This window comes from Barbus barbus, assembly GCF_936440315.1.
Source record: "Barbus barbus genome assembly, chromosome: 24".
NCBI lineage: Eukaryota > Metazoa > Chordata > Actinopteri > Cypriniformes > Cyprinidae > Barbus > Barbus barbus.
The window spans coordinates 28,918,180-28,943,278 of NC_136752.1; the positions used below are offsets into that span (position 1 = coordinate 28,918,180).

Sequence of the window (25,099 nt, forward strand, 5' to 3'; positions counted from 1 at the left end):
GTACTAAATGGTTAGCTGCATATATGCACATACAAGCTATTTAAAACAATACCATGGTACATATGTAAAGAATAAAAAATGGTGCATTATATACTGTTATATTTAGTGAATTTACTTCGAAGTATTTCAAAGCATTCCAGTATTACAATGGTACATGTCTAAAAAAAACATGGTACTGGATGATTACCATATCCACGTGTTACATACTACTTCAAAGTATTTTGAAGAATACCATGGCACAGTGGCCAAAAAGTACTTAAGGAATAACATGGTATAAGTACTTTAATATGGTAATAAATGTACATGTGCCATTATATGACATAGTACTCCAAGCTACTTCAAAAATACCATCCATGGTGAACTGACATACACCATGCTATAATAGTATTTATTCCCAGGTACTTCAAATGATCCCAATATTACCATGGTAAATGTCCAAAAACATGGTATTGCATGACACTGGATGATTACCATGACTATATACTACAATATTTAATTCAAAGTACTAGTGGGAATACTATGATATTACCATGGAACAGTGATTAACATATAAACATGTCCAAATTGTTCCGTACTTAAGGATTACTATGGTAAATGCACTTTGATAAAGTATCAAACATGGTATTACATACCCATATACTACAGTGCTTACTTGGTACTCCAAAGTATTTAAAAACATTACCATGGTATAGGGTCGTATAAGTGCTCCAGAGGTGTGTGTTGGAGATGCAGATGTTTGTGTTGGGGAAACACACACACACACACACACACACAGTCGATGAGTCATGCGGTTCAATGCGCTCATCTTAAGGAGGTTGAGGATCTCAAGACGTGACCTCATTAGTTCATCTGCTGGATTTGTATATATTAGCGGCATTATATTTCAGATCTTCAGTTCTGTTGCCATCATCTCAATCCAAGCCTGTATGACTGTATTAATTCACTAAAGGAGATGTTTAGGCAGAATGCATGAGCTTCATTTTCCATGCAATGAAAGTAGGTGGTCTCCCGAACTTGACTGCTGGACATCTCCTTCGCAGATCTCAAATCCTGCCGTTCAGTTTGTTTCTAGATGAGTGTGTTTCTTCATCAGATCTGGAGAAATGTGTCACTGCATCACTGTCTCAGCAATAGAAGTGAATGGGTGCCGTCAGAATGAGAGTCCAAACAGCTGATAAAAACATCACAGTAATCCACACCACTCCAGTCCATCAGTTAACATCTGGAGAAGACAAAAGCTGAAACACATCCATCAAGACATTTTTAACTAAAATCTGAGTCCATAATTCATAATAACTCTTCCTCCAGTGAAAAAGTGGTCAGGTCTGAATCAGGAGAGAAATCTGCACATTTTTAGTTTTAGTACTTAATTTTTTTGTAAGTGCATGTTTTTCTAGTGTGTTATTGTGACATCACTGATATGATGCAATTACTCCAGTGTGTGATGAAATCGTAGTGAAGCAGTGATGGACGGCACTGTGACCTACAGACTGGTTTTCCTGTCACAATCAATCTATTAAGTGTAATGTGTGTGTGTGTGTGTGTGTGTGTGTGTGTGTGTTAGAGCTGCTGGAAGCTGTTTCATCTCATCAGTGTTTTCAGGGCAGATCAGCGCTGATTCTCCTCAGATGTTCAGACCTTCTATTAAACTTTATTTTATAGATCATTTCATTTGTAGATGTGTTGTTTATTTTTACATTTTACAAAGTTTGAGTTTAACCTCATGATCTTGTCCAGTCCCTTAGTGTCCCTTGAAGTATTATTTCTATATTATTATTGTATTTATTATTTTGATTTTAGTTTTAGTAATTTTAGCACTTCAATTTTAATTTATTTTAGTTGTCGAGGCAACATTTAAATTTCAAAAATTAAATTGAGGTTTTTCATCAAATATATTTTATTTCAGCTTTATTTCACTTTAAAGGGGTCAAATGACGTTGATAAAAAAGAACATTATTTGGTGTAATGCAATGAGTTTATGTGGTTTAAGGTTCAAAAAACACATTATTTTCCTCATACTGTACATTATTGTTGCTCCTCTATGCTCTGTCTTTCTGAAACGTATCGATTTTTACAAAGCTCATCGTTCTGAGAAGTGAGGCGTGCTCTGATTGGCCAGCTATCCAGTGCGTTGTGATTGGCCGAATACCTCAAGCGCGAGATGGAAATGTTACGCCCCTCACCGTATTGTGATGCTGTGTCCCGGCGCGATGACACAAAAACAATAAAACCCATTATAAACGAGGCATTTGTTGCATCCAGTGGGGACATAATTACTGATAATAATGACTTATACTGTCTTTTTACTCGTCGCGTTGCATCGTGCCGCGTAAACATCACCATGTCTGCATTTGTGATCGGAGAAACAAGCACTACTCTACACTTTCTCAAAACTCACGTTAGAACTCAAATAAGAAAACATAATTACAGGCTGTGAGTCAGAAGCACCAGACTGTCCTTTCAAAGTTGGAATTGCCCCACTTTATAGAAACAGCCTTTGTGCAGCCAGCATTGTAGGCTAACGTTACTCTCCCGGGTTCAGGAAACAGTCCTCTGTAAAATGCGCTGCACACACTCTAATATTTGTGTTGAACTGTTCTGGAACAGTGTTGTAAATACAACTTAACCCCTGATTTCTAGTTGTGTCCTCTTTTGGAAGCCCAAACAAAGCAGTTTCTCTTTCACAACGAAACACAGCGTCTCCAGAACATGGCGCCGGCGGCAGCAACAGCACTACAGCCAGAATAAAAGTCCCGGCTTCTTTCATTGCGTATACATTTGGGTGGTGTTCTGCAAATCTCCCCACATCGTGACGTAGACGTGGGGTGTGTTTGAATGAGCCGTTTTAGGGGGGCGTGGACGAGTCTTAACTTTGATAAAGAATATCTCTTTGGTTTTGAGACTTGTAACAGCTTGTAACTCTCCAAAGAGAAAGCAAAACTTGAAATTGCATCATATGACCCCTTTAACTCAAAATTACTTTTAATAGTTTCAGTTAATAATAGCACTGCTCATTAAATCATGGACGTGTTCGGTCACTCAGTGTTCTTTAGGGAAGTGTCATTTCCTACACTATTATAGTATTTATTTTGAATGAACTTTTATTATTATTTTTAATATATAATTTACATTATAGTATTTTCAATTTAATTTTAGTTTTAATTTTAGGTTTAGGTTTAATTAATTTTGTTGTGTGCTTGTCATTTTATTTGTAGTTATTTATTTTTTAATATTTCTATGATTTGTTGACCTTGCTGTTATTGTTAACTAAAAGTAAAAAATTTTAATTGTTTTTGTTAATTGAAATAAAGCTGAACTAATTCAAATGATGAAACTTAAAGCTAAAATAATAATAAATAGAATATATTCTTTAAAAGCACAACAAAATCAATCAAACGTACATTTAAATCAAACCAAAAATAAAAAATCTATTGTATTTAGCTTTGTTTTTATTTCAGTTTTAGTTAGGTTTAGTTTCTGAAGTTGAAGTTCTACATCTAATATTTTAATTTATTTCAGCTCTATTTAAATTAAAAATGTTTTTAGTTTGTTAAAATAACAGCCCTGCTGAAGTGTTACTATTATATTTTGCTGTGTTGTTCTTGTGGTTGAATGAGCTGATAGATCAATATGCTGTGAGAGTGTTTTACTGAGACCAGACACAACACTCACTCATCTGACACACACACACACACACACACACACACACACACACACACACACACACACACATCGCCTGCAGCCTCGTCCCTATATCCATGTGTGTGTATCTGCCCAGAATGAGCCAATCACTGAACCATGTGTTAGAATGTCAGATGTATTACCGCTGTGTTTGTGTGTGTGTGTGTGTGTGTGTGTGTATATGTTACAGGGATACAGTTGCATAACATCATGGATTAAACTATTTGTCTATGCGTCAAGCTGACTTCTAGCAGAAGGATGCGTTACAAAACACTGGTTGTGCTGCATGATCATCATTCGCTTTGTGCTTTAAATACTGCCATTTACTGAAATTAGCATTCATTTGTAGTCAAATTAAGCTTATTTGAAGTTTTTCCAGAGACATATTAGGTAATTGGGTAAATGTATTCAATATGTATCCAGGTCACATTTGAACCCAAAACCAGTCATAAGGTTCCATTTTTCAAATGATGATTTATGCATCATCAGAAAGCTGAATAAATAATCTTTCCATTGATGGTTTGTTAGGATAGGACAATATTTGGTCAAGATACAACTATTTGAAAATTATTTAAAAAAAAATTTAATCTTAGGGTCCAAAAATTCACCTTTAAAGTTGTTCAAATGAAGTTCTTAGCAATACATATTATTAATCAAAAATGAAGTTTTGATATATTTACGGTATGAAATGTACAAAATATCTTCATGATCTTTACTTAATATCCTAATGATTTTTGGCATAAAAGAAAAATTTATAAGTTTGACCCATACAGTGTATTTATGGCTATTGCTACAAATATACCCCAGCGACTTCAGACTGTTTTTGTGCTCCAGGGTCACATATGATTTTGCATAAAGGAAATGAAGTCTATTTTTTGCATATCCCCACCAGATGTGTCCAGATGTTTTGCTCTCTTTTTTTTTTCTTCTTATTTGTGATTCTCTAATTCAACACAGTTTTATTTTACATCACTTTTTATTTATTTACATCACACTACGGTATTCTCTCTCTCTCTCTCTCTTGCTTATATTTATTATTTTTATTTGTTTGGAAATATAAAATATAAATTGAGTATAAATATATAAAGTAAATAAATAAAAATAATATAAGAAAATAAGAAAATATACACAATAAAGGTCACATTTCACCCCCCCCCCCCCACACACACACACAAAAAGAAAATTAAATTAAAAATATAATTAATTTTAATATAGTAATTAAGAAAGGAGAGAGAAGATCAGGTGTATTCATATCCTTAATCTGTTTTGACTAACATTAAATCTTTTTTTTCTATTGTTTATAGCAGTAATGAGAATTTGAGTGTGAAGTTAGTGAATGCAAATGTAAAATAGCCTAATGGTCCTAAAATAGCTTAATTTTGTTAATTTGTTATGTTTCGTTTGATTTTGGGGTTGCATGTGACCAGATTTTGTGAGATTCACCTGGTTCACACACACATAGCCAATTAAATACATGCACACACAGTGAAAACACAGATGTGAGAGAAAGACACACACACACACACACACACATCAGTCATGTGGGAGTTCATTTTCTCACAAGCACACACAGAATTAGCACCAGAGATTGCCATCTGCTGGAGATTTTAGGATAGAAAGCATGAGAAAGAATATTCATTCCAGCACAGGAGTCATGGTTCAGTTTATCCTGGATAATATTTCATCTGCACGTGTTCCTCAGAGCTGTGGCTGTTCTGGGGCCAGTTTAGTGAAGCAACCGCAAAATCAGCAGATCTTAAACAGAGACAGATTGTGATGCTGTGCGTTTAACCCAATATTTCTCTTTATTAGCAGTTTATAAGACATTCTGCTCATTTTATTAGGGTTAAATAAATCAAGTACCATAGCATTGCCATATACCAAAAAGAAAATAATATATATCAATCAGTAATGACTGGTATAGTATTCATGTTACTGCAACAATAGGCCTACTATTTTGTTACCATTGGTACTTTTTAAAGGGCGACTAAACAGTTAAATAATTTGTCAAAAGATAACATAACCTATTTATTAAATATCTACGCGCTAATTATAGTAAGTTATATACGGATATATGTTAAATCTACATAATTTTCTATGCCCTACAGATAATAAAGCAGCATTTCTCACTAGGTTTGGTCACAGCCGGTGTTTTGGGAAAATGGTTAGCGTTATTATATTTATTTTAGTCCAGGTTTCTGTAACCGCAGCCTCTAGAAATACGGTGATGTGGGCGGGGTTTCTCGGTGCATCCGGTCTGGATCTGGACCGTGTGGCCAGCGAAAATAATACTCACGCTGCTTGATAACCAAAGATGTGTTTTAGAAACGAACTTATGTAAATAAATATTGTTAAAAACAAAAATACAGTAAAATAGAGACATAGATGTTCACGGCTGTTTAAATCCTACCGGACGAACGTCACATTGCCTCATTAATATTTATGAGCGTAGTCTTCAACGCCTTCCAATCAAGTGGGCCGGGTCAAGTTGCGTCATTAATATTTATGAGCCAAGCCTTCAACATTGTAGCTCACTTAACAACAGCCTCCAATCGGATGGGCCTGAGGGACGAACGTCACGTTGGAGGTCATTAATATTCATAAGACAAGCTCTCACAGTAGTAGGATCGGAGAACTCGCTCCCGTTAACGGTCGATTCCGGTCCGCGTATTTTTACGTGGACTTCACGGCATTGCGTCACTTTGAATTTGAAGAGATGCTACCGAGAGGCGCATCCGTCCGCTTATAATAAACAAATCTGCGCCAGTCGCTTGAATTTGCGCGAACGTTGCAAAGGAGTTAACGGTAACGGGGGGTTTAAAGAGGCTATACATTAAAGAAATCACGGAAGTGGATCACATCAGCGCGCGCGCGCGTGTGTGTGTGTGTGTGTGTGTGTGTGTATATACACACACGGTTATACTCAGGTGGGCCAAACGTTTTGCGCGTGGCGTCGGTGATATAAGCCCGGTTCGCGCGGCTCGGGATGATCGGTGAGGCTCATGAACTCGCTCTTCCGTTCGATATCCGCACCATCCCGGGGTGTGACAGATAGACACGGGTCCTCCGCCGCCGCTGCGCCCATGGCGGGTCCCGCATTCACCGGAGCGCACGGGACCTGGATCACATCTCGGTTACGGGAGGACGCGTCATCTTCCTCTTCGTTATCATCGTCGCCGTCCTCAGAGAAACCGCGCAAACGGAGAGCCTTTAACCTGGTCAAACTGCGGCAGCCCACCGCCCCCGGTAACAACAACACGCCGTTTGTGATCTCCGGTCATATCAAGCACATCTGCAGCAACTGCAGCCGCGGGAATGACATCCGTGACGGTGAGTGACCGCCGCGCTTAACGGTGCTGGAGGAAAACTAGTCTTTTTTTATATTATTATTATTTATATATTGTAATCTTGGCCTAGTTAAAACTTAAAGGAGCTAAGTTAATGAAAAAATTATTTAACTTTAAATTCTTATTAGTAAACATCTCATAAATGTGACCGTGGACCATAAAACCAGTCTTAAGGGAAAGAAATTGAGATTTTATCTTCATCATAAATAAATAATATTTCCTTTGATGTATGGTTTGTTATGATCGGACAATATTAGAAAATCTGGAATCTGAGGGTGCGCAAAAAATCTAAATATTGAGAAAATCTCCTTTAAAGTTGTTCAAATGAAGTTCTTAGCAAAGCATATTACTAATCAAAAATGAAGTTTTGATATATTTACGGTAGGACATTTACTAAATATCTTCATGGAGCATGATCTTTGCTATAGTGATTTTTGGCATGAAAGAGAAATGTATAATTTTGATCCATACAATGTATTGTTGGCTATTGCTACAAATATACCTGTGTTACTCATGACTGCTTTTGTGCTCCAGGGACACAAGTAGCCTCAAGCATTTTTTTTTTTTTTTAAATGTATGTTTTATATGAAATCTACCGTATGGTTGAGATGTCAGTCCATGGCAAATCTCAATTTAAATTCAGATAATTATTTTATGAGTTCTTTTCCAATAATAAACATTCCTTTAACTTTATTAGAAGGTCTTGGACACATTTCATAACCTCAAGGGGCCACAAAGATCAAAAAATGTTTTTAAACATCTGTTTAATATACAGTTGAAATCAAAACTTTACATCCCCCTTTCAGAATCTGCAAAATGTTAAAATAAGAGGGATCATACAAAATGCATGTTATTGTTTATTTAGTACGGACCTGAATAAGATATTTCACATAAAAGATGTTTACATATCAAGAGAAAATAATAGTTGAATTCATAAAAATGACCCCGTTCAAAAGTTTACCTTGATCTTTAAATTCAAAAGTTTTCACGCCCCGGCTCTTAACGCATGTTTTTTCCTTCTGGAGCATCAGTGAGTGTTTGAATCTTCTGTAATAGCTGCATATGAGTCCCTCAGTTGTCCTCAGTGTGGAAAGATGAATCTCAAAATCTTACAGTCAATGTTAGAAAGGGTTCAAATACACAAAAATGCTGGAAAACCAAAGAATTTGTGGGAGCTGAAGGATTTTCTTGAAGACCAGCAGGCAGTTTAACTGTTCATGACAAACAAGGGACTCATGAACAACTATCACTAAACAAAAAAAAACACAGCTGTGGATCATTCAGGTAACAACACAGTATTAAGAATCAAGGGGATGAAAACTTTTGAACGGGGTCATTTTTATAAATCCAACTATTTTCTCTTGTGGACTATATGTAAACATCTTTTATGTGAAATATCTTATTCAGGTCAGTACTAAATAAACAATAGCATGCATTTTGTATGATCCCTCTTATTTTGGTTAAATAATTGACATTTTGCAGATTCTGCAAGGTGTATGTAAACTTTTGACTTCGACTGTATATAGCCATATGCTATATAGACACACATCATGGTAAATAAACATTTCTGCATTTCTCATATATTTGCTATATCTTTGTTCTTAACCCTCTACCCGATTCACAACAACATTATGGTTTTATCCCTACTTACGTGATTGCTTGTTTGACCCTATTATCTGATGACTGACCACCACTGTTTTACCTTCTGTGTGACTGACTGCAGTTTGTACTTGAAAATGGGAAATTCCCATTCCCGCATGGCAGTACAGCTGTGGAAGGATTGCTCTCTCATCTCTTCCGTTTGACAAATTTATTCCCTATCAAAGTTGGTAGAGATGTCAGATAAAGGGTTAAATACTTAACATTTGACACTGCAGTGTTCATTTTAACGTTAGTAGTTAAAAAATATAAATGGTTTGCTTTGCATAATATAATGTATTTATATAAAATATTATGTAAATATGAGCAAATAAAATGTATTATGCAATGTATTGTTTTTTTTAATTTGCAAAAGTTCCAGTAATGGCTGGAAAATTATGAACATTTATGTTTCTTATTAATATTAAGAATTAGAATGTTCATTTATTGCACTAACAACTTCTGTAGATACTGTAGTGTTACCTTGATGTCACATACACTGTAACAATATTGAAAAATAATGTACATTCCTGTTAAATTACCTGACCGTATACAGAGAAAAATTATAATGGATTTAACTTCCAAGTTTACTGTAAAATACTGCATGGGTTTTGGAATTAAGAAATTATTTATCATATTCACTTAAGACATTACATGCACTTTTACATTAAAGTGTAGATGTTATGTTTTTGTAAAAAATATGAGTCCCAGATTAATTTACAGTGAACAACAGGATGTGATGCATCATATTAAATAAATATTAATTTTATATATAAAATTAATGTCAAATAAAAATGATAGTTTAAATAACTTAATTTAAATAAGAAATATATACATTCGATATTTTATATTAATTTATAAAAAAATGTTTTTGTGATTGTTTATTGCAATATTTATTTGCTGTGATTTGTATAATTGTTGCTCAGTAGTGTTGTTGATTTCTTATGTTATATTATTTCATGAACCCTGTAATAAAGTTAATATGTTGGCATTGAACTTTTGTTAAATCCAGATTTGATCGTTTTGTCTTATATTCATGCATTCTGCATCCCGGTTGTTAGTTTTAACCGATGACCTACATTCATCGGTCAGATGTAGAGCTGAAGTGAACGTTCAGCCTCCTTCAGCAGAAAAACAAGCTTCATTCTTTCCTTTACCTGCTGACCTGTTTTAATGCACCAGCCTATTTTTACACCAGGGCCACTGCCATTCGGGTGGCCAATGGATCCAGAAAGCTTCCAGTTTTCCCAGAGGAGGCTTCCAGTGAATTCAGAGCAGCTGTTGTGCTGTTTAGACCAGACGGATACAGTTGCAGTCATTTGTGTTGGAGAATTAAATTGAGATTTATTCAAGTTTTATACTGCTGCATGTTGAATGTCCTTGTGCACCTAAAATTGAAAGTATGCTGAAAATGTGCTCAGCCTCAGGCCATCCAAAATATAGATGAGTTTGTTTCTTCATCAGGTTTGGAGAAATGCATCATTGCATCAGTGTCTCAGCAATGGATGCTCTGCAGTGAATGGGTGCCGTCAGAATGAGAGCTGATAAAAACATCACAATAATCCACACCACTCCAGTCCATCAGTTAACAGCAGAGGATTACTTGTGGATTATTGTGATGTTTTTATCAGACTCTCATTCTGACGGCACCCATTCACTGCAGAGCATATATTGCTGAGACACTGATGCAATGATGCATTTCTCCAAACCTGATGAAGAAACAAACTCATCTACTTTTTGGATAGCCTGGGGGTAAGGATTTTTTCAGAAAATTTTCATTTTGGGGTAACATTTTCTTGCCATCGTTTTCAAGTAAAAAAACTCAATAAATGCAGAAACAAGTGTCCAAAATATAATTCCTGCTGACTTAGATGTAATTCAGCACTTGGACTCATAGTGAGTGCTTTTTCCACACTTTACAGTCAGTAAGGGACCATATTAGTCACTCCGTGAAATGAATAGTGGATTATTAGAGAGCAGATGTGTGCAGAAAGCTCTAGTGATGTGAAATATATCTGAAGATTACTCTCCTGGGGTGAGATGGGATTAGAAATTTACACTTAATGCGTGTGACAGTCGTCTTCCCCCATCTGAATTTCCTTAATCTAAGAAAATGAATGTTAATATATGTCTTTGCCCTATTTTATTTGAGTTACCAAATGGAAAAAGTAATAAAGTCTGAAAACATGTGATCTGAGAGACACGAAAATGTTCTGTTTTAGTCATTTCTCCTGAAGATTATTGAATAAGTTGCATTAGTTTTTCCAATTACTTGATCCTAAAGGTATTTGGTCTCTACCGTGACATTTTTAATGCTTAGTTTCTTCTCTTTCAAAGCAATTTAAATTCTTTTTGCTCATTTACTGGATTTATGGCCATTCAGGTTTCATTTAAGACCTTGACTTTTACTACCTCTTATTGCAGCTACTGGAAATGTTTACATTTCAGTTGGATTTACTAGTTTGTTAAAGAAGTAGTTCATCCTGGAGTGGAAGTTGTCATCATTTACTCACCCTCATGTTGTTTCTCTTTCATTCAACCCAAGATTAAATGTGGATGTTGAGTTTTACTCTTAAAAAGCACAATAAAGCACATCTGCTATTCCTATAAACCCTATAAAGCCCTATTTCCATGGTTTCTAAATGATTAAAACTTTGCTGTCACACACATTCTACTGCATGTCTTCTGTTGTCTGATTGATAGTTTAAGAGTTTTTTATCCAGTAAAAGCTCTTTTAGTGTAATTGTAGAAACGCTTCTGGTGTCTTTCTGCTGTCAAATCTGGACTGATTTTGATCAAGTAAAGGTCAGAATAACTGCAGTAATATCTCCAGATGAACTCTTACTGGACTGAAGCAGCTCAGCTTTACTTTATTCTCCATCAATCATTTTTTAGAAAAATCAGTGCGTCTCAAATCTGATCATCAGGATCTTTTGAGGAGCGTTTGTTTCCCGAAGCTTTACTTTCACTGTTCCTCAGCGGAGGAATGATCTTCATCTCACATCTTCTGAGGAGTGTTTATTTCTTCATCTCTCAATCAGCATTGCATTATATGTTTGCATCATTTCAATCTCATCTTATTAAGACATATTATTGGAGATATAGAGCGACCAATGATATTTAGATCATTTTATGTGAGTATCAGCTGCACTGTTATAAACATCTCATTGATGTATATTACAAACATCAGAATTTCATCACTTTTTGTGTGTTCAGCAGAGGGTGCCGAGCGTCTGGCGGCGATGCGCTCCGATTCGTTGGTTCCCGGGACACACACGCCTCCGATCCGCAGACGCAGCAAACTGGCCAGTCTGGGACGCCTCTTCAAACCGTGGAAATGGAGAAAGAAAAAGAGCGACAAGTTCAAGCAGACGTCTGCAGGTATGAGACACGCACAACAATCCAGCTGCGGACGCACTGTTTTCATTTCTAAGCAGTTTCGTTGATGATTGGCAGTGCTGGAGAGGAAGATGTCGACGCGTCAGAGCAGAGAAGAGCTCATCAAGAGAGGCGTGCTGAAGGAAGTGTATGAGAAAGGTAAGAAAAGAGCTTTTCTGCTTTATCCGTTCAAGCATACAGGAACTGAACGACTACGGATGGGCGATAAGGGCTTAAAAATATATCGCGATAATGATATCACTGATGATAATTCAGGGAATTTTATGCATCCACAAAGAGAACAAAAAAAAAAATCATGTTTCTTTAGAGAAAAGTATTATCTTTCCTATTTTTACCCAAGATAGGGTGTTGTGAGCATTACTGAATACACACTTAATGTAATAGCTGTTTAATTCATACTGGAAGCCAGAGGACGCCCTTGCGCAGAAACAACACATATGCATCACAGAAATAATAGCACTGTGACGTTCCAGGAAATCCCTAATATGGACAAAGGTATCCAGTTATCGCTGTAGCTGATTAAAACTCAGATAGAAAATTTTAAGACTATAAACATACGATTGCGACAATATGTTTTAAATGTGTTCTTCAAGGAATCTTAGGTATGTTTATAAGGATAAAGTATATTTATAATGCAGTGGTAATCCACATTATATACAGCCTGTATCACTGTATATAATACTAATAAAATAGTATGATTTCTGCTGCATTCTGTGATATGAAACCACATCTGATCTAAAAAGTTATTTCAACTTGACATGTTAAGTTAATTAGGAGAAAAATCTTGTCAATAAATGGTATCTTTGTTGGACAACAGGTTTTTAAACAGGCTCATACACATGCAAAACTGTATTGCACACATGCTACTGTAGTGCATTTATTCAAGGCTCAGACTGATTTATTTGTCACACAGAACAGCCCAAACCAAACCAGTTCCAGATTGTAGAAGTAGCTCATCCTTTAGCAATAATGTTATACTCCTCCTCAATTTCACGTCCACCTTCCGCGATGTTCCTCCGCACTGTTGCACACAGAAATATGTCAACAACTAGACTTTATCGTTATTATCGCGGGAAGACTTAATTCTTATCGTAGAGATAATTTTTACCAGTATATCGCAAACGATAAGATATCGCCCATCCCTACTGAACATGCTTTCTTGAAATGAGTGAGTGTGAACGTCTCGATCTGTGTGTCAGTAGAGGAGGTCAGCGTTGACGGCGGCCGTGTGTGTGTGAGTGATCTGGACAGACAGACGGTCATCAGTCCAGTGTCAGAGTCTGCAGACACCAGCGTCACAGCGACAGGTGCGCTACTGTCCACTTCTCATATTCTGCACGGTTTGATTAGAATCTCACCAAAAACAGCTGTAGTATAGTGTCTAATGATCATTTTTCACCTTCTACATAAAGCTATTTCTGATACTGTACCTTTAAGACATTTCACACTAATGTTTATTGGGATCAAGGTACTGAATGCTGAATAGGTATTGATATGCAAATGAGGGTGGTTATATGTTAATAATTGCTGTTTTGTTTAAAAAAATATTCTAGATGCACTTGAAGGGTTGGGAGTTCTTTCTATTACAAAAGAGCAGTAAATATTCAATTATATTATTGTGTGTGTATATATATATATATATATCCGCTGAACATGACGCGGATCTGACACGCATCGTATTTTCTCTCAACCCTAACTTTTCTGACCCACTTCAGGTCTTAAAGTCTATTAATGAGCTGACGAGTTGAATCGGGTGTGTTAGATGAAGGTGACAGTGCTAGGATGCTCCAGGACAGTTTGGAAAACCATTTCAGAGACATGTCCTTAAATGTGACTCATATAATATATTACATGCACAGTTTTAAAGCAGCTTTAATCGCCTTTTTGGTAACTTCATGACTTAACTGATCACGACATTGCATGCACGTAGTTTATTTCGCGCTTTGATACAGGATGCAGTTGAAGAGTGCGTGCTCGTTTGACTCGTTCCTGCCGCAGAAGTGATGCTGGAGCGTGCGTCTGAAACGTCTCTGGGTCGATTTGATTGTAAAAACGTAATGCGACTGAATAAATGCACTTCTTGTCAAGAGAAAAAATGACAGAAACAGCAGTTGTGAGTGGGATGGCCAACCCTAGCCCCACCCCTGCGTTATACATATATTATGTAAGCAAAAACTTTTATTTTTGGATGTGATTAATCGCGATTAATCGTTTGGCAGCACTAATATATATATACTGAATAAAGCTGAATTTTCAGCATCATTCCTCCTGTCGTCAGTGTCACATGCTCCTTCAGAAGTCATTCTAATATCCTGATTTGCTGCTCAGCTATGGTTCTTTTTATAAAACACGTTTCCAAACTTTTGAAATGCAAACGTAGTCCTGTTGTCTCTCTGTGCTCCAGTGTCATTCTTAGAGGTCCAGTCGCCTGGAGAAACTGTGGCGTGTCTCTCGGATTTCGTCCCAAAGCCATCTCAAGCCCCGCCCTCTGTGAAGCCCGTGCTGTTGCCTAGCGACAGCGCTGACATCACTCACGTGAGGCCGTCATCGCTGAAGCAGCCTCCTGCCTTACCGCCGAAGCCATACAGCCGAATCCCCAACCATCTGACAGGTGAACCTGCGCCGCTCCTCCGTCTCCCACAAACCCCGGCGCAGGGAACTAAACTCTGTCTGTTCCTCTCTCCAGAGACACTGGCCAGACTGTCACCACCTCTGCCTCCAAAGAAAGTGATGATATGTGAGCCGGTGTCCTCGTTTCCCCTCAAATGCCTGCCGTCCCAGGGCTCGCACTCACACACACACCCGCAGCACTACGCCACACTGCCGCTCTCACTGCACCCGCCCAGCCGCATCATAGAGGAGCTCAACAAAACACTCGCGTTCACCATGCAGAGACTCGAGAGGTGAGGACACACACACTCTAGGGCTGTCAAAAATATATTAGAATTTTGCACAAAAAAAGCTTTTGGCTTCTCTCAAAATAATCACGTTTAAAGCAAAAAAATATGACTATCTGTGAAAAATTGCATAATGTTTATAAACCAAATATAATTAATTTAATATGATATAAAAAGTTGCTTGAACATGCGGCTCTCTTGTGCGAGACGTGAGTGCAACGGTGATAGATGTCCCTATAGAGAATGCGAAAAATATGCATTCTGTGTGAACGGCTTGGTTTAAATTTTGAGGTAAACAACATCATCACCGCATCCAGTGGGTTCAGATGGATTGACTAACAAAGATATTAAAATGCAACGACAATTACTTCGTCATTATTTTGTGCGATTTGTGCGCAATGTTTTTGCATTCGAATGTGGATTTTTATTTGACAGCCCTAAAACACACACACTCACAAACACACACACACACACACACGTTTACTAGCTATGTAAATGGGGAAATACTGCTCTATTATCATTCTGGTAGCACTTTATTTTACAGTATGTGTACTTCCCTGGTACATACAATATCTTGTACCTACAGGCAAATGAGTGGTAACACAAGGTACTTACCTGAAGTGTATGTACATGGTAACAAATAAGAAACACGGCTGTACTTAACAGTAATACATGCATGGTAATTAGTTTGTACATACAGACAAGTGTGGGTAAGAATGGTCACTTAGAGGTAGTGTCCGTACATGGTGGCTAATTAGAAACTTTACTGTACTTACTAATGTATATACATGGTAAATATGTACCCTACTTATAAACAAGTGTGTGTTAAAGTTAAATTGCTCTACAACAGTGCTTACAAAGTTTGAAGAATTGGTCATTCCTGTGTAATGTTTATGCAAAATGGTGCACTTTATTTTACAGTCTTATTTCCTATTAAAATGTTTGCTTTAAATCAGCTCTACAGAAGAAAGTAGTGTCATTTCAGCTCAGTTCAGTTCAATGTTGATTCAGTTTAGTTCAATAACAGTGTCAATGTGGCAAATTGTCATTATCCACGTCATCTCAGTTCAAATTCTATTACTGTCCATACTTCTATTTACTATACCTTTTATATATATATTTTATATAACCAAATCCTCATAGAAATATATTTGCATTTGTAAAATAAAAAAGCTAGCTTCAGTATGTTTAGATCAGTTTTTAAAGAGATAATTTTCATATTGTTTCAGTATTATTTCTAGCGCTCATAGTTATGCTTACTCCTATCACAGTGTTATTTTAGTATCATTGATGTGCTGTTATAGTTTTTGTTAATATTTTGAAATATACTGTTTTTTTTTTTCTTAGGAAAACTTCTAGTAATTCTGTTATTGATGTTTTTGTTAGCCTGTAGGTATTTTAGTACTTCAGATTAAATGAAAATGGGAATTGTTGCCTTGTTTATGTTTTTATTATATTTTATTTCAGTTGATTCTTTTTGTTACGCTTCATTATTAAACATTTTTCAACTATTAAACATTTTTGTCAATTAAAATGAAGTTGAAATGAAATCAAATATTAATATTATTAAAAACTAAGGCAACATTTCTTCATGTAGTTTAAGTTGAAGCACTAAAAACTGAACTGAAGCACAAACTGAAAATACAATAAAATGACAAACTAAACTAAAGCTGAAATAAAAATAAATATAACCTAAAGAGTAATTAAAAAAACGAATACAAACAAAATATAACAAAAATTTAAATAAAAACTGAAAACATAAAAAAGCTAATTCAAAATATTCATAAGAACTATAATGTTATATAAATAATACTAAAATAACTGTGTGTGTGTGTGTGTGTGTGTAGCTCTGTACTGCAGGCGGTGCCATCTGTCCTGATGGAGACGGAAGAGGAGAAGGAGAACAGAGATTCAATGCACCAAACCCCCGCCAACACACACACACTCATCACACACACCTTCAGCACACATGAGGAAGAGGACGAGGAAGAGGAGGATGATGACGACTCACTGTTTACAAGTACGAGATCTGGCGGGAAATACAGTATGTGACGTGTGTGTGTGTGTGTGTGTGTTTATGTGAAATTAATCTGTGGGTGTGTGTGTGTGTGTGTGTGTGTGTGTGTGTGCGCAGGTACACTTGCTTTAAGGATCTTAAGGAAAGATTCGCTGGCGATCAAACTGAGCAATCGCCCGTCGAAGAGAGAACTGGAGGATAAAAACATCCTCCCCATGATGACCGACCAGGAGCGGCTGGAGTCCAGACAGCAGATCGGCACCAAACTCACCCGGTGAGGAGACACACACACACACACACACACGTTTGGTTTTGTGAATTGTGGGGACATTCCATAGGCGTAATGGTTTTTATACTGTAAAAAACATATTTTCTATCGCCCTACACCTAAACGTACCCTTACAGGAAACTTTCTGCATTTTTACTTTCTCAAAAAAACTATTCTGTATGATTTATAAGCCTTTTGAAATATGGGGACATGGGGCAATGTCCTCATAAATCACCTTCTCCTTGTAATACCTGTCATACCCATGTCATATACAAATTTGTGTCCTCATGTCACAAAAATGTACACACACACAACCAACTACACACCTGGGTTACTATAGTGAATCTAAAGTAAAACTGAAACCATACAGAAAATATTTTCATTGCATGAAATTAATGTTAATCAAATTATTATTAATTTATAAATAATTAATACATTATATTTAAATAAACCAGAATTATAGTTGCCTGAATTATACTAAAAGCCAAAAAAATCAGTTGTCATCTGAACCCCTTTAATCTAAAATATTTACTTTAAATGGAATATTTCAGTAATTTAACACCACATTTGCATGGTCACGGTTCTCTAAAGTTGGTTAACTTGGTCAAAACTAGAGAGACTTTTATATCTAAAAAAAAATAGGTCAATAATTGTTTTTGCATGTGAATGCATTATACATGGGTATTTTGTTTTTTTAATTGACTATTAAATTAAATCAATGCTTTAAATAATATTGCTTGGAAGAACATAAAAAGAGGTATTTCTAAATGCAGTCACATTAGTAGCTGTTTTTAATGTTAATTAATGTTGCAATATCTCCATAAACTGCAGATTCTTGTTATCCTATGATTTTATTGCATTTATGGACCACAAAAATTAAATAATCATAATTTTGTGCATATGATATTTTCCCAGTCACATTATTAATTCAGTTCAGTTCATTATTATCTGTACTATAAATTGCAGTTTTATATTTTAATTAGTGCTGGGCAATGATTGATCACGATTAATCGCATCCACAAAAAATATTTTTTGTTTATATAATATATGTGTGTGTACGGTGTTTATTCATATTTAATATATAAACATAATACATTTTTCTGAAATATATACATGCATGTGTGTGTATTTATATATACATAATAAATATACACAGTACACACTCATATTATGTACACAAATTTTTATTTTGGATGTGATTAATCGCAATTAATCATTGGTTATTTCTAATATTTGTATAATTAGCCTTTTTTCCTCTTAAAAGGAAAAATGCATCAAAATATTTCAGACATCTTGATCATCATTTAAAAAAAAAGACCCCCTTCCCCTATACTTCTTGAAATGAAAGCAAACTGAGCAGCAAAATATTGCAATGTCTTTGAGTATTAGATTGCTTTATTATCAGGTTAGGATGTTTGTGTTCTTTTTAAATGATCGAAATGGAGTCTCTTGCGTCTGTCTCCAGTCGTCTGAGCCAGAGACCGTCAGCAGAAGAGCTGGAGCAGAGGAACATCCTCAAACGTACGTCTCTCAGACTCCAGTATGAGTATGATGAGGAAAGCTTGATGTTGTGAGTGAATGTGTCTGATTCTGTGTTCAGCGCGGAACGAGCAGGAGGAGCTGGAGGAGAAGCGCGAGCTGAAGAAACGGCTCTCCAGGAAGGTGAGAGCAGGAGATATTCCCCAAACCAGAGCTTTTTTGGCTTTTCCCGGACTCTGTTCCTATAGCAACCAACTATTCTGGGTCACGGCACGCATTAGATTGGAGTTACGCAACGTCTTCAGGAGTGTGTTTCTCTGTGTGTGTTTAGCTGAGTCAGAGGCCCACCGTAGAGGAGCTCAGAGAGGCCAAGATTCTCATCCGCTTCAGCGATTATGTGGAAGTGGCGGAAGCTCAGGATTACGACCGGCGCGCGGACAAACCCTGGACCAGACTCACTGCTGCAGATAAGGTTCATCTCCATCACCCTGAGCTTCTCTGACGATATAAAAGCTTGATGCTTTCACTTTTGAAAATTAAAGCATAAATGTTACATTGTAAGTAGTAGAATTTTGCATAAAAAAACTATATATATATACAGTGGTGTGAAAAAGTGTTGGCCCCCTTCCTGATTTTTTATTTTTTTGCGTGTTTGTCACACTTTAATGTTTCAGATCATCAAACAAATTTAAAGTAAACACAACATGAAGTTTTTTATTATGAAGGGAAAACAAAATCCAAACCCACATGGCCCTGTGTGAAAAAGTGCTTGCCCCTAAACCTAATAACTGATGGGCCACCCTTAGCAGCAACAACTGCAATCTTGGCAGAATTGGTGTAATTCAGCCACATTGGAGGGTTTTCGAGAATGAACCGCCTATTTAAGGTCATGCCACAGCATCTCAATAGGATTCAGGTCAGGACTTTGACTAGGCCACTCCAAAGTCTTCATTTTGTTTTTCTTCAGCCATTCAGAGGTGGATTTGCTGGTGTGTTTTGGATCATTGTCCTGCTGCAGAACCCAAGTTCGCTTCAGCTTGAGGTCACGAACAGATGGCCGGACATTGTCCTTCAGGATTTTTTGGTAGACAGCTGAATTCATGGTTCATTTATCACAGCAAGTCTTCCAGGTCCTGAAGCAGCAAAACAGCCCCAGACCATCACACTACCACCACCATATTTTACTGTTGGTATGATGCTCTTTCTCTGAAATGCTGTTACTTTTACGCCAGATGTAATGGGACAAAACACCCTCCAAAAAGTTCAAGCACTGTTTCACACGGGGCCATGTGGGTTTGGATTTTGTTTTCCCTTCATAATAAAAAACTTCATTCAAAAACTGCATGTTGTGTTTACTTGTGTTATCTTTGATTAATATTTAAATTAGTTTGATGATCTGAAACATTAAAGTGTGACAAACATGCAAAAAAATAAAAAATCAGGAAGGGGGCCAACACTTTTTCACACCACTGTATATAAATATATATATATATATATATATATACATATATATATATGCTGCAAAAAGTATATATATATATATATATATATATATATATATATATATATATATATATATATATATATATATATATATATATATATATATAAAATGAAAGTATATAAAATGAAATTATCATTTTTTTACAGTATAGTATTATTAAAGTAGTAATATATTTCTAATAAGGAAAATCATAACAATAATTACTTATTTATCAGTTATTTATCATAACTATTTATATATGTAATAAGTACTAGAAATTTACACTATATATATATTATATATATATTATTCCTATTCTAATTTTTGAATGCTCATTTTTTATTTTGGAGTATAATAAGATAATAGATAATATTAATATAATAAGAAATAGTAATTTCTTATTTTGTGGAATAGTAATAATATTAAGGCAGCGGCAAATAGTTATAGATTCTGTTTTCACAATTAAAACAGCAAGATTTTCCGCTATATATACTACTTATTGTAGTACGTTATAAAACAGTACGCAACAATAACGTATTGAGTGTAAATTATCATTTTAATTCAGATTATTAAAAGGATGCTGCCTTATTGGGACAATAAAGCCCTCCCTACACATAAGCAAACTTTTTGATTATTTCCTTCATTTTTATTGAAAATAAATGCCTTTCCGATGCGAGATTTGACAAGGGAGAAAAAAAGTTTGGCAAAAGGCAGGTTCGCATCACAAAGCACGCGCCTTACTATCTAAGCCAAAGAAACCGATGTGAAATGTGCGTCTTTTTTCAGTGTTGACTACCCCAATCACATGTTGGTGGGCGGAGTTAGTTTAAATGGCCTCTGCCAACAAGACAGGCTATTTGCAATTAGTGTAAATAGACCCTCCGGAATATTAAGCTATAGTCACAATGTGATTTAAAAAAATTAATTAAATTGTATAAATTAAATTGTGAAGCCTTTCAAAATAAGCACAGCAAATGTAAAAATAAATCACAATTTTATCATATATATATTTTTTTCTAAAACGTTCAGCCCTGGGCAAAACACACTTACATTCAGGAGAGATTTTGCTTAAATAAATGCTTTTAGTTTAAGGATGAAATGTTTTCACTGGAAAACAAGAGCAGGATACAGGATTGTGAATCTGATATTTGCAGTGTAAAGGCGTTTGATCCTGTTTAAACAAGGACAGACTGATCTTCATGGGTTCTGAGTCTGGTGTGATTTGTGTCTCTCTCAGGCTGCCATACGCAAAGAGCTCAACGAGTTCAAAAGCACAGAGATGGAGGTGCACGAGTCCAGTCGACATCTAACCAGGTGAACACAAACACATCACTATCTGACACCAGATGCCTGTTAGGCTTCTCTGTACTTCATTAATGTCTAAATGATGAATCCAACATTATCAGCTGATTCCCTATAATGATAAGAAAGAAATCAAGCTTTTTTATACACTTTTTGTCTATATCCAGCAATTTATTTATTGAAAATATGCATTTTAATTAAATATAAACATACAGAAATAAGCTACTATTATGTTAATTTCAGTATGTGTGTTCATCTCGCTGTAATTTATTTAAAAAAAAAAAGAAAAAAAAAAAAGTTTTATGTATGTGTATATATATATATATATATATATATATATATATATATATATATATATATAATATTAGTGCCTTTTTTCACGTTTTATGTTGTTGCCTTATGTTAAACTGCTTTAAATTACTTTTTTTTCCACATCAATCTACAATCTACACCATAATGGTAAAGCAAAAAACTGGTTTTTAACATCTTTGCAAATTTATTACAAATAAAAAACTTCAATGATTCAACTGCATAAGTATTCAAACCCTTTTCTGGGACAATTGAATTTTAGCTCAGGAGCATTCATATTGCTTGTAGATGTTACTACACTTTGAGTGAAGTTGACCTGTGGCAAATTCAATTGAATGGGTATGATTTGGAAAGGCTCACGTCTTAATAAAAGGTCTAACAGCTGATAATGCATATTACGGCAAAAAACAAGCCCTAAGTTCAAACAAACTGCCTGTAGAGCTCAGAGACAGGATTGCATCCAATCACACATCTGGGGAAGAGTTCAGAAAAAAAATCTACTACTTTGAAGGGTCACAGAAGCATGTAGTCTCTGTTACCCTTAATGGAAGAAGTTTGAAACAACCTGGACTCTTCCTAGAGCTGACCTCCTGGCCAAACTGAGCAACTGATGGAGAAGGGCTTTGGTTAGAGTGGTGACGAAGAGCCTGATGGTCACTTTAGTTGAGCTCCATGATCATATGTGGAGATAGGAGAAACCTACAGAAGGACAAACATCACTGCAACACTCCACCGATCTGGTCTTTATGGCAGTGCGGCCAAACTCAATCCTCTCCTCAGAGAAGACAAAAGAAAACACACTTGGAATTTGCAAAAAAGCACCTAAAGGACCCTCAGACTCTGAGAAACAAGATTCTCTGGTCTGATGATGATGATGCTCAATTCTAAGCATCATGTTTGAAGGAAACCAGCTCTGCTCATCTCCTGCAGAGTACCATCCCAAAAGTAAAGTGTGCTGGTAGCAGCCTCATGCTGGGGGGTGTTTTTCAGCGGCAGGGACTGAGAGACTCGTCAGAGTAGAAGAAAAGCTCAATGCACCAAAATATTGAGATAGCCTTAAAGGGGACCTATTATGCAAAAATCACTTTTATAAGATGTTTGAAAACAACCAGCCTATAATGTTAAAAATCCACCAACTCATTTTTTTTAATAAAACCAATAAATCATGAACAGTCTCTCCAAACGTTTCATTTCCTTATAGACAATAGGCAATTCCTTATAGGCTTATAGACAACTCTGTGAATGTCCTTGGGTGGCCCAGCCACAGCTTGAGCTTGAACCCAATCAAATATTTCTGGAGAAACCTGTATATGTGCGTCTGCCCCCATCCAACCTGACAGAGCTTGAGAGGTGAAGAGATGAGAAGACAAATTGTTGCATCAAACAAAAAAGACTTAAGGCTGTAAAGGTGCTTCAGCTGAATATTTAGTTAAGGGTATGAATACTTATGCAATGTACTTGTTTCAGTTTTTTTATTTTTAATAAATTTATGAAGTTGTGACAATTCTGTTTTTGCTTTGTCCTTATGGTGTATGGAGTGTAGATTGATGTGGGAAAAAAGTAATTTAAAGCAGAAGATGAAGGGGTATGAATACTTTGGCAAGGCACTGTATATATATGTATTTATTTATTTTTTATTGACTTCTATATACTTAAAAGATTAATACATTGTTGAAAATAATATTGGCCAACATAACTGTTTTCACCACTGATAATAATCATAAATGTTTCTTGAACAGTATATTATTATGATTTCTGAAGATCATGTGACACTGAAGACTGGAGTAATGATGCTGAAAATACAGATTTGATCACAGAAATAAATTAGAGTTGAACACATTCAACAGAGAAAAGTTATTTTAAATTATAATAATATTTTACAATTTCTACTTTTTTTTTTTAAATGCAGCACAAGATACTGTTTTCAGATAAAAAGCCTAAACTTCGAAACAATAGTGTATATTTAGCATAAAGACATCTACATATGTTTATTAATATATATTTTTGAAATATACATAAAATTAATTTTATGTAAAAAATAAATTTTATAAACATTGAAAATTGTATAAAAATCACATTACAAAAGTCACATTCATATACATGTCTCAGCACTAGATTGCTGCAGTATTTAATGTAAATACGACTTCACTCCAGCTGTTAAAAATGCAGCTTTAAGCTCTTCCGGTTTAAATGATATGGTCAAGTGAAGCACATTGCATTATGGGATGGGCATCATGTTTACTGTGTTGTCATTCTTGTGTTCTCTGCAGGTTTCATCGGCCGTAGAGCCGCTTCGGTCCCTCTCTCTCTGGTTTGGAGCCGTTCATCTCTACTGGACCCTGAACAGACTCTCTGCTGCTGGTTTTGATCAGGAATCACTCGCAGCAGATCTGAGCTGATCCTGCTGGACTCTCAGCGGCGCATCGGCGGCCCGGCGGATACCAGCGAGCTGAAGATCTGTCTGTGTGCGGATATTTCTGTATATTTTGACAAAACTGATCTATTACGTGCTCTTCGCTCTTTTTTTTTTTTTTTTTCAGGCGATGGTTTTTAATGCAGCAGACGATGTAGTTGATTTTCTACTTGTAACTGAGAAACTATTCCAGTCCTTTTAGTTTTCAAAAAACGGAGAACACAAAGGAAACAACTTTTCTAATGTCTTAAAAGAAATAGTTGAGCCAAAAAGGAAAATTAGCTGAAAACTTCCTCACCCTCAGGCTATCCAAGATGTAGATGAGTTTGTTTCTTCATCAGATTTAGAGAAATGTAGCATTGCATCATTTGCTCACCAGAGGATCCTCTGCAGTGAATGGGTGCCGTCAGAATGAGAGTCCAAACAGCTGGATGTGTTTCAGCTTTTGTGTTCTCCAGATGTTAACTGATGGACTGGAGTGGTGTGGATTACTGTGATGTTTTTATCAGACTTTCATTCTGACGGCACCCATTCACTGCAGAGCATCCATTTCTCCAAACCTGATGAAGAAAACTCATCTGAGGGTGTTGTCATTTTCAGCCAATTATTCAGTTTTGGATTAACTATTCCTTTAATTCCACGTTTCCTGCTTATTTTTAACTTATATGCGTCTGCTAGACATTTTTATCCATTGCTATTAAATATTTATTTTTATCGGTTCATTCATTCCCTGGGAGTCAAACCCATGATGTTGGCTGCTGTTTGTGCTATTTTAAGTCATAAAACCCAAGAACATCTTTAACCAATAACAAACAAGCAACGTTTGCCACGCCCACACGACTGGCCAATCACAGGAGGCGATGCTG

General features: G+C 36.0%; 1 protein-coding gene across 2 annotated transcripts; it reads left to right on the forward strand.

Moving 5' to 3' along the window:
• Positions 1-6,683: 6,683 nt before the first annotated feature.
• Positions 6,684-24,325, forward strand: phactr1 (phosphatase and actin regulator 1; the record flags this gene model as incomplete). 2 transcript variants are annotated; one of them, XM_079375528.1, is made up of 12 exons in its annotated part: positions 6,684-7,011; positions 11,883-12,047; positions 12,123-12,203; positions 13,268-13,372; positions 14,470-14,737; positions 16,810-16,982; positions 17,097-17,253; positions 18,713-18,768; positions 18,848-18,909; positions 19,058-19,198; positions 21,447-21,523; positions 24,091-24,325. In XM_079375528.1, the coding sequence occupies 12 exons, from the start codon at positions 6,684-6,686 to the stop codon at positions 24,104-24,106; spliced, it is 1,629 nt and encodes a 542-aa protein (XP_079231654.1). In that variant the 3' UTR covers positions 24,107-24,325. The 2 variants fall into 2 exon arrangements, with proteins under 2 accessions (XP_079231654.1, XP_079231653.1); XM_079375527.1 differs by lacking the exon at positions 6,684-7,011 and adding an exon at positions 14,752-14,968 and having other exon boundaries at positions 11,894-12,047; positions 14,470-14,676.
• Between the last annotated feature and the right edge of the window lie 774 nt (positions 24,326-25,099).